This window comes from Oncorhynchus gorbuscha, linkage group LG19 (assembly GCF_021184085.1).
Source record: "Oncorhynchus gorbuscha isolate QuinsamMale2020 ecotype Even-year linkage group LG19, OgorEven_v1.0, whole genome shotgun sequence".
In the NCBI taxonomy this organism is placed as follows: Eukaryota; Metazoa; Chordata; class Actinopteri; order Salmoniformes; family Salmonidae; genus Oncorhynchus; species Oncorhynchus gorbuscha.
The window spans coordinates 38337522-38348747 of record NC_060191.1 but is presented as its reverse complement, the minus strand read 5'-3'; the positions used below and the strand labels follow the sequence as shown (position 1 = coordinate 38348747).

The following is an 11226-nucleotide window of genomic DNA, read 5'->3' as shown; positions in this document are numbered from 1 at the left end:
GAGAGGTACAGTATGTGGCAATGGAGGGTCTCATAAGAAAGCATGGTGGCACTTTATTTTACAGAACCTTACAGAAATATCCCGGCATTTACATGGTAACATTTTTATTTACAATGTAAAGCCAGACTCTACAGCAATGCCACATAATTCAATATTCAGAGCTACCTGTCTGGTTCTGCGAGATTAATAACACATTAATGACCTATGCGTTAATTATTTGTTTCTAAATAAGAGCACTTCGCTTGGTACTAACTTCCTATTAAATGGCAGGTAGAACCAGTGGAATCAGTACAGGGAAATAAAGTGTTGGAAAAAGCATACTGCAAATACCACAACCTCATGTGTTCCACCTCACTCTTTCATGTCGTCTTCCTGAGTTTGTTTGTTCACTAAAAATGTGACCTGAATACAGCAGCTTGTAACTGATCATTAGGAAGTGTTTGTAGTTCTGAGTAAGTGTGTTCGTATACAATGCAGCTCATGGCGAGGCTATATTATGGAGGTGTTCATGGCGTATCACTGTCTAATGTCTCTCACGTCACCCCGCTCCTCCGCTCTCTCCACTGGCTTCCAGTTGAAGCTCGCATCCGCTACAAGACCATGGTGCTTGCCTACGGAGCTGTGAGGGGAACGGCACCTCAGTACCTCCAGGCTCTGATCAGGCCCTACACCCAAATAAGGGCACTGCGTTCATCCACCTCTGGCCTGCTCGCCTCCCTACCACTGAGGAAGTACAGTTCCCGCTCAGCTCAGTCAAAACTGTTCGCTGCTCTGGCTCCCCAATGGTGGAACAAACTCCCTCACGACGCCAGGACAGCGGAGTCAATCACCACCTTCCGGAGACACCTGAAACCCCACCTCTTTAAGGAATACCTAGGATAGGATAAAGTAATCCTTCTCACCCCCCTTAAAATATTTAGATGCACTATTGTAAAGTGGTTGTTCCACTGGATGTCATAAGGTGAATGCACCAATTTGTAAGTCGCTCTGGATAAGAGCGTCTGCTAAATGACTTAAATGTAATGTAAATGTAATGGTTGCTACTCTGCTTTGTTTTCTGGAACAGCTCTCTCTCAACAAGTTTGAGGAGCCGACTAGGCTTACTGAGCCAGTTCACGAACAGGTCAGTGGGCTAAAGCAAGACAGGTTTTAAATACAAATCCTTCTATATACATACATCTTTTATTAAAAATTAGATACAGGTGATCTGTTTTGTTAGATAAGTGGACAATAGAGCATGCGTGTGCGTGCACAGTAACACAGTAATTCACCAAGGTGTCATTTGAATGACTGTCTCTAGGATGACGTAAGAAGCACCGAAGAGGTAAATCAACAACTCAAACACCCTCTGATATCAAATTTACCGAGCAAAAATATACACGCAACATGTAAAGTGTTGGTCCCACATTTCACGAGCTGAAATAAAAGATCCCACAAAAAGCTTATTTCTCTGAAACTGTGTGCACAAATTGGTTCACATCACTGTAAATCTGCATTTCCCTTTTGCCAAGATAATACATTCACCTGACAGGTGTGGCATATCAAGAACTGATTAAACAGTATGATTACACTTGTGTACCTTGTGCTGGGGACAATTAAAAAAGGCCACTTTAAAATGTGCCTTTTGTCACACAACACAATGCCACAGATATCTCAAGTTGAGGGAGCATTCAATTGGAATGCTGATTGCAGCAATGTGTCAGGATCATCATTGAGATTTATGGTCTTTCAAGGTCCGCTCTGTCCCTGAACAGCCGCTCTCTCGTTGCTCTCACATCATCAGTCGCTGTTCACTGTGCTTCTCCTTTTTCCCCATGCAGTGCGCAAATAAATATACTAGGCAGCCAACATTAATCTCTTCTGCTTTAGTAGGTTTACCCTGTTTCTCTCTCCTGGTCCTCTGCTTTAGTGGGTTTACCCTGTTTCTCTCTCTTCTGCTTTAGTCTGTTTACCCTGTTTCTCTCTCCTGGTCCTCTGCTTTAGTCGGTTTACCCTGTTTCTCTCTCTTCTGCTTTAGTAGGTTTACCCTGTTTCTCTCTCCTCCCTTCTGCTTTAGTGGGTTTACCCTGTTTCTCTCTCCTGGTCCTCTGCTTTAGTCGGTTTACCCTGTTTCTCTCTCTTCTGCTTTAGTAGGTTTACCCTGTTTCTCTCCCTTCTGCTTTAGTGGGTTTACCCTGTTTCTCTCTCCTCCCTTCTGCTTTAGTAGGTTTACCCTGTTTCTCTCTCTTCTGCTTTAGTAGGTTTACCCTGTTTCTCTCTCTTCTGCTTTAGTATGTTTACCCTGTTTCTCTCTCTTCTGCTTTAGTAGGTTTACCCTGTTTCTCTCTCTTCTGCTTTAGTAGGTTTACCCTGTTTCTCTCTCCTCCCTTCTGCTTTAGTAGGTTTACCCTGTTTCTCTCTCCTCCCTTCTGCTTTAGTAGGTTTACCCTGTTTCTCTCTCCTCTCTTCTGCTTTAGTCGGTTTACCCTGTTTCTCTCTCCTCTCTTCTGCTTTAGTCGGTTTACCCTGTTTCTCTCTCTTCTGCTTTAGTCGGTTTACCCTGTTTCTCTCTCCTCTCTTCTGCTTTAGTAGGTTTACCCTGTTTCTCTCTCTTCTGCTTTAGTAGGTTTACCCTGTTTCTCTCTCTTCTGCTTTAGTAGGTTTACCCTGTTTCTCTCTCTTCTGCTTTAGTAGGTTTACCCTGTTTCTCTCTCTTCTGCTTTAGTAGGTTTACCCTGTTTCTCTCTCTTCTGCTTTAGTAGGTTTACCCTGTTTCTCTCTCTTCTGCTTTAGTAGGTTTACCCTGTTTCTCTCTCTTCTGCTTTAGTAGGTTTACCCTGTTTCTCTCTCCTCCCTTCTGCTTTAGTAGGTTTACCCTGTTTCTCTCTCCTCCCTTCTGCTTTAGTAGGTTTACCCTGTTTCTCTCTCCTCCCTTCTGCTTTAGTAGGTTTACCCTGTTTCTCTCTCCTCTCTTCTGCTTTAGTCGGTTTACCCTGTTTCTCTCTCTTCTGCTTTAGTGGGTTTACCCTTTTTCTCTCTCTTCTGCTTTAGTGGGTTTACCCTGTTTCTCTCTCTCTCTCTCTCGTGGTCCTTCTGTAGATCAGTTGGTAGAGCATGGCGCTTGTAACACCAGGGTAGTGGGTTTGATCCCCGGGACCACCCATACGTAGAATGTATGCACACATGACTGTAAGTCGCTTTGGATAAAAGTGTCTGCTAAAAGGCATATATTATTATTATTATTAGGCTATTAGTCGGCAGTGGTGGAAGTCAAGAGTGGTGCTGATGAATAACTCTAATTTTATTGGTCACATACACATGGTTTGAAAATAAAATGGTTGACATTAATTGTTGACCAGTTGAAGAGGGATTTTATTGAAATGGATAACACGATTAAAGACAAAACGCACAGCTTTACCAATAGCTGTTAATGATGATGGCATGTTCAATGAACTGATGAAAACTTACCAAGCGCTCCAGGACAAGTTGTCTACAGAAATAAAGGAACTTAAAATCAAGAAATTCAACCAAGACAAAAAAGACAAGGCCGAGGATAAAGTCTACTTCTGGAGAAACCCTGACAAGGGAGGTCCTGCTCCTCCTCTCCATGGCAGACGCAGGAGGGATGACGCTTACGTCCATCCACCCCCGTCTGACCAACGCTCTACAACCAGCACCTTATCGGCTTCCAGTGGTAGCTTTTTTATTCAACGAGAGACTGGACGGACGGAAGGGCAGGGGTGGCCGCAGGCACGCGCATCGACGAGATGCCGCACCCGACGGGGTAAGAAGGAACGACTATCAGAGGCAGAGGAGACCGTTCAAACGGTCCCAGAACCCACGAGTGTCTTTCATTTATCAAGCAAGGTATTTGTGCCTACAACCCAGTGCAATGATTTTGATGTTAAGATAGACCTGTAAGTTTTTATTTTATTTTTTAGAAACATCCGTTTAAGGGAATACTTTAGCTCCCCTAATTCTGGCACTTCTATTGAACCAGTAGGTTGCTCTCCTGCACATACTCCGACTCCTTTTAGAAGCTAGAGTTATTTTATACCTCCGGCCAATCGCAATCACTCTATCGAGACATATTGCAGACTTGTGGAAAAAGATGTTGGACATCTCCTTGATTTACAATCCGATACGTCAGTCCTTATTCGTCCGGCTGATAAGGATGGGTCGGTTGTACTCATGGATAGGACAGTTTATGTAAATGAGTGTCGTAGACAGCTGCTTGACAACACCTTTTACAAGAAACTCAGAAGTTACCTTACTTCCCAATTTCAGAATAATATCTTTACTGTCCTAGATGGGTATTTAAGTTCTGGTCAGATAACCAAAAATGAACATGACTTTCTGGCTATTCAATACCCTAAAATTGCCACTTTCTACACTTACAAAATAAATGACGAAATAATGTTACAAAACCTCCAGGGCGCCCTATTGTAGCGGGCATTGATGCAGTAACGGCCCCTATTGTAGCGGGCATTGATGCAGTAACGGCCCCTATTGTAGCGGGCATTGATGCAGTAACGGCCCCTACTGTAGCGGGCATTGATGCAGTAATGGCCCCTCTATCTACTTTTGTTGACTTTTTTATTAGACCTTTCGCAGAACAGCTCCCCTCCTTTGTAAAGGACACAAGCAGTACGATCTCTATCATTGAATCTCTTGATGCTCTCCCTGAGAATACCTTGTTAGTTACTTTTGATGTTGAGTCGTTATACACAAATATTCCACACGAGGGCGGTATTGAAACTATGGAACATTTTCTTCTGCAACGTGACCCTAAATGAACTATTTCATGTTTCTAAATGATTTCTTTATTCAGACGAAGGGCACTGCTATGGGATCCCCCATGGGTCCTAACTATGCTAAGTTGTATGTGGGTTACATTGAGAAACAGTCTATTTTCAATCCTCTCAAAAATGTTTTCTTGCCTAACATCATTATTTGGAAACGGTATATTGATGATATTTTGGAGGGGTGATGCAAAACATCTCCAGGGGCTACACAAATGATCAGATTAATATTGCCATTGAGAAAATTCAAAAAACGAGACATAACCTTTTTCAAGGTCAATCTCGCAAAAAGACGCATTCTTGTGTTCTAACTACCCGCTATTCAAAGCGTTCTGAACAAATTAAGGGAATCGTTGGTACATTCTAAAATCCGATGAAAGTCTCGGTAATGTGTTTACGGACCTTCCCTTGGTCGTATTCTCGCGGGGCAGAAATCTCAGAGACCAATTGGTACACTCTGATTTACCACCCAAAGATATTCCTGAACCACGTCTATTTGCGCCCCTACTGGATGGAAATTGCAAATGTAATGGTTGTGCTCAATGCAATGGCACTTATAAACGTAGATCCTTCAAACATCCACAAACAGGAAAATCGATCCCAATTAAAGGTGTTATTACGTGCTCCACTAAGGCAGTTATTTATCCTATAACTTGTCCTTGTGGTAAAAAATGTGGGTAAAACAAAGCGCGAATTAAAAGTACGTATCTCAGAGCATCGTAGCACCATTAGGTGTTAACTTTACTTACCCAGTTGCGGCCCACTTCTTGGAGGCAGGCCACTCGATTTCGTCTCTGCGTTATATTGGCATCGAACATGTCACCCTCCCTAAGAGAGGGGGTGACCTTGATAATTTATTGTTAAAACGAGAGGCTGCCTGGATCTAACTTAAAGACCCTTGCTCCTTTCGGTCTCAACGTAGACTTTGATCTGAAGCCATTCTTGTTATTGTGACTTTGCCATTGTAATTGTTTGTAATTGATCGTATGCTATCCATTTGTTTGTATGCCATTTTAATATTTGATCATTAACCAATGATATTAGGCCAGTCTTGGCCATGATTACAGACACCTGTGTCTTTTGACACTATATAAAACGAGTCATCCCGCAGTGTTTGATTATACCCCGATGAAGACAGCTTGGCTGTCGAAACGTTGGTAATTACATGTTTGCATCCGAGCTCCTAGTGTGCGGCTCCCTTTTATTTTCACATACATGGTTAGCAGATGTTATTGCGAGTGTAGCGAAATGCTTGTGCGTCTAGTTCTGACAGTGCAGTAATATCTAGCATGTAATCTAACAATTCCACAACTACCCAATACACACAAATCTAAGTAAAGGAATAGAATCAGAATATATAAATATTTGGATGTGCAATGATAGAGCGGCATAGGCAAGATGCAATAAAACACAGTATATACAAATTAGATCAGTGGTGCAAGATATGTAAACATTAAAATTACTAGTGACACATTTTATTAAAGTGACCAATGATTTCGAGTCTGTATGGAAGCTGCAGACTGTTAGTGGTGGCTGTTTAACATTCTGATGGCCTTGAGATAGAAGCTGTTTTTCCAGTCTCATCAGTCCCAGCTTTGATGCACCTGTACTGACTTCTTCTGGATGGTAGCGGAGGAAACAGGCAGTGGCTCAGGTGGTTTTTGTCCTTGAGAACAATCAACTTTATTATTGACTTGGTTTTCAAAAGTCAGTCAAATAACCACAATACAACAAACGGATTAAAGTCATCTTCAAACACGAGAGGTCAATTATTTAATGAGCAAAAGCAGAACATGTAGAAATGGTAATGAGACAGCTGCAAGTATTGCGTAATATTGGCCCTTTATTGAGCACTAGAATGCATATATTACATAGCAGTACAGAATGTTTGACCAAAAATGTGTTACCAGACAAAAAAAGGTAAACAGAAAACTGAACTACCTTTTTATATATTTTTCATTTGGACTAATGGAGAGAAAGTAGATTTGTGCTTTTCCCGGTGTTGCTGCAAATGCTGCCATCTAGTGATTAATTTAATTAACATTCATGACTGAACGGCAAATGAATAACAATGGTACTTTGAAATAAAATCTTGAGAGAGAGAGATGAATGCAGACTTGTTGTAGGCTTTCCCTGATGCTTTATGAGTGCATGGTCAACTGAAGCCACTGCAAAGAAAGCAAAACACGAGGTGTGGTTATTTAGGTTTCATTTCAGTGTCTATATCCATTCATTAATCATACGAATGGTCCCTATAAAACACACGGTTTAATTGCAGAGGAAATAGTGAAAACTAATTTACCTCCTGGATGTTGACTTTAATCTTTCCATTATTATCTTTGTCCAGAGTCTTGAAGGCTCCTGAAAATGCACAAAACACTATTACGGAAGTGTAATGAAAAGTAAATAGTCTGAAAACAAGAACATAATCGGACTGAGCAGGGGAATGTTGAGGATTCACTTACGACACATGGCGTCCAGTCTGACCAGGCACCCAATGAAGTTGTCAAAGTCCATGTTGCCCTGTTCGTCACTGTACCTGCGAACGATCAACTGGAAGAGCTGGTCGTTGAGAGGGAAACCTGAACACGGACATAACAGGAGAGAGAGAGAGAGAGAGAGACACCAATGAGACCAAACACATATGTAGGAAAAAAAGCTAGCTTTCATCAGCATTTGTTGTCACTTATGACACTGTTATAAAGGCCTTATGACACTGTTATAAAGGCCTTATGACACTGTTATAAAGGCCTTATGACACTGTTATAAAGGCCTTATGACACTGTTATAAAGGCCTTATGACACTGTAATAAAGGCCTTATGACACTGTAATAAAGGCCTTATGACACTGTTATAAAGGCCTTATGACACTGTTATAAAGGCCTTATGATGACAACGAAATATGCAATTCCATGTTCCGGTTGTCATGATTTCTAAGCCCACATGCAGATTTGAAGGCAGAGGACAGCTCTCGTGAGGAGATGACCCCTGAGCAGTCTGCGTCATTTGATGTGTAGATGCCCTGCAACAGAGGCGGAAGTAAGGTCACGCCCGAGAGGTCAAAGTTGGCAGCACCTTTTATTAAGAGGGTTTTAACATGACATTATAAAAACAACATTCTTACAGTAGTGGAGTAAGAGGACTATTGGAAGTTGTATGGGGTGTTATATGAACACCTTGCAAATACATGTAAATCAATTGTAGTTGAAGTTGCCGATTGTCAAAAACAGAACTGAAACTCACCTGCCATTTCTTGATGTTGTTCCATAAAAACTTGAACTCGTGGAAACCTAGCTTCCCTGTGCTGTCACTCTGTGTGCTCAGGGTTAAGGTTAAAAAAATAATAATTCAACTACTCTGATAGTATATATTGTAGTATAGTCCTCCATCCTAATACAAACACAGATGTGGAAGGATACGTCCATGACAGCCACCATGCCCCTGCATGACTCGATGCTAAAGCCATCAGTCTTCAGGTCAGAACCTGAAATTAACACAGACAGACCACTGCTTCAATACAACAAAGTAAACCCTTCCATGGAACCAGTCTTGTACAAGAGGAATCTAGATATGAGTAAAATGTGTGTGTGTGTGTGTGTGTACAGAGAGCACATAGATACAAAAAGGCATGCATAGACATGCTGTCGAACAAAAGGTACATGCACACAGATACACATAAATACTATAAAGAATGCAATGACAAGTATACTGTAGACACACGCATGGTGTTTGTGTAAGAATAGGACTCACGTTTGCCAATGATCCTGTTGAGGATGTTCATCAGTTCAGTGGGGCTCACCTCCATGTCCTATAATACACAGAGAGATCCACAGGTAAATATGCCTCCATGTATTTGCGTCACAACTCAGCTCACAAAAGTACACTGAAACAAAATGTTTTTATGTAAACTTGAACTAGGTAAGTCAGTTAAGAACAAATTCTTATTTACACTGACGGCCTAGGAACAGTGGGTTAACTGCCTTGTTCAGGGGCAGAAATACAGATTTTTATCATGAAGTAATAAATGATAAGTAATTTCCACCGGTGTTTTATGGGTACAATCATGGACCAAATACATAGTTCTCTGTATTTGTGTGTTTGCGTGACATATCAGAACAACCAAAGTGATGGTAACAACTTCAGAACTTTGGCAGATACATTTGCAGCAGGTGCAGCATGTCTTTAGGTTTCATTCCATATGCAGCTTGTGTCCCCCCCCCCTTATGAGTAAAGGCCTCAATGAGGTTGGCTAGTCATCAATTTAAAAAGTCAATCGTTACCAGCTGACCGTACCAGTAGAACATGTATTCACCACTATCTACACCCCACCCACACAAAACTAACCAAACAGGAGAGCCGCCATGTCAGACAATGGTAGGAGGCACAGAGGAGGAACCAGTCCCAATTCCTGTCCGTGGAATAAACCAGGGTTGGGTTGTCATCAAAACTCCACCACTGCCTGATCCAACAGCAGTGAATCATCGTGAGTATAGCTGTAGAGAAGGGGATTGTCGGTGGAGCCCTGGGCTTAAATCACCATAACCAATGGGGTGGAATCAATGATTTAAGCCAACTGGAGCTCTTTACTGTACTCTTCCAAAAGGCTTCTATTGTTTGACAGCAGTGCAATGACAGAGAGCACATTTGAAGCCTTAAATTCACCATGTCTGAATAGATGGATGAATCACATTCTGAAGACCGGCTCCAGATGAAGCAGGGTGAACGGGTGGAGGGAAGGGTTTGGAATGCAAACAAGACTTAACTGCGATACAGGGTTTCACTGATTGTGCCAGTGTACCATCAGCCAATAAATGAAATTACCATCCACGCCATTACTATTTGGCTGCGCCTACTTCAAAAGACAATACACCACACACACACACACACACACAATACGGTAACTTCATTTCCACTGGTTGTTGTTCTGCACTCCATTACACTAAACCACTAACGGTGGGTTAATAGACATTATTTTAACAACTGTGTGTCGTCCTTGTGGATATCCACATAATGAAAACAGCCTCTTTAAAACATTCAACAAGTCGCCCAATTATACAAATGACACACGTATAGCACTGTATTTGATGGCCAAAAGCCTAAGATGAATATCTCTCAATGACTCATCGTTAGAATCAAGCATGAGAGGCATTGTTGACTTGACTTATCTGGGCTTGTCTCTGAACAGGATAGGAAAGGTCAGTAGGTTCAGAGGTGAATAGATATAAGAGTAGTAGGAGGGAGTATGTTGAAAAACAACAAGTACTTACATCCCCAGCGAGTTGCTGGAAGATCTTGCGAAACTGTCTCTCCTCGTCATTTTCATTCTGCTCCGCGTAGGCCAGAGGTCTGCGTGGTGGAGGCTAGGACACAAACACAGAACGGGTTCTGTTAGCACGAACACACAGCCCTCTTCACTGCAGTCTGGCATGCAAGCCAACACACACACACACACACACACACACACACACCTGTGGCTAATTTGTTCAAAAGAGTAGTTTTACTTCTAAAATATGTTCATAAGACTATGATGTTCTGAACTTGTGGTGAAAGAAAATAGGCACTAAAAGGTTTTACTCACAGGATCTGATGGCACAAATTGACTGGGGTCGATGTTGCTGTTGGAGAATACAAGGACCTATTTCTATTTCATGAAAACTGTGTGCAAAGTCATGAAGTCAGTATGCTGACTGTATGTATGTGTGTGTGTGTGTGTGTGTGTGTGTGTGTGTGTGTGTGTGTGTGTGTGTGTGTGTGTGTGTGTGTGTGTGTGTGTGTGTGTGTGTGTGTGTGTGTGTGTGTGTGTGTGTGTGTGTGTGTGTGTGTGTGTGTGTGTGTGTGTCAAAGGGAGTTTTGTTAGTGCAAACAGAACCTGTAGTGCCTACCTCACAACATCCAGGATGCCACCAATGAGTTTTTTAGCCAGAAACATCTTGATGAGGGACAGCGGGGGGAAATCTACAAAAGTCAAGAGAGAAAAAAATCAAACATCTAATCGATTAAACAAAAAAGGCGACAACAGAGAAAGTAAGCTATAATACGGTATGTCCGGCTGAAAATAAAATGTGCTATTGGTTTTGATGCTCCCTCTGAAAACTTTTCTCACTGGCCTGTAATTGGCAAGCAGCACAAACAGACAAAACACAGCCAAAACACACCAACATGAAACAGTCAGATAAACGTATGAAGGAAATCAGATTGTCTTAATTTGAGAAGAACACTTACAGGGATCAAATGCTTCGCTGAAGTCGGCAGAGACTGACGCGATGGCACTCCTATTGGGTACAAAAAAAAACTGGTTTACAAGGAGTTCTTTTTCAATGCATCAGAACTCCACACCCCTGCCCAGTAGAGAAGTGCGCACCATAGGGAGAGACAGGTCGGGAATGGCTCTGGGTCCTATAACCCGTAGCGCGATGTCAAGAATTACTGTCGTTTCCCTATTGAT

The 11226-nt window shown here is 42.0% G+C and overlaps 1 protein-coding gene across 1 annotated transcript; it reads right to left on the bottom strand.

Moving 5' to 3' along the window:
• Positions 1-6520: 6520 nt before the first annotated feature.
• Positions 6521-11156, bottom strand: LOC124004751 (calpain small subunit 1-like). The gene is made up of 11 exons (XM_046313491.1): positions 11004-11156; positions 10664-10736; positions 10360-10396; positions 10049-10141; positions 8532-8589; positions 8201-8265; positions 8025-8093; positions 7725-7803; positions 7247-7363; positions 7084-7142; positions 6521-6949 (listed from the first exon to the last, which is right to left on the bottom strand). The coding sequence occupies exons 2-11, from the start codon at positions 10708-10710 to the stop codon at positions 6923-6925; spliced, it is 651 nt and encodes a 216-aa protein (XP_046169447.1). The 5' UTR covers positions 10711-10736; positions 11004-11156; the 3' UTR covers positions 6521-6922.
• Between the last annotated feature and the right edge of the window lie 70 nt (positions 11157-11226).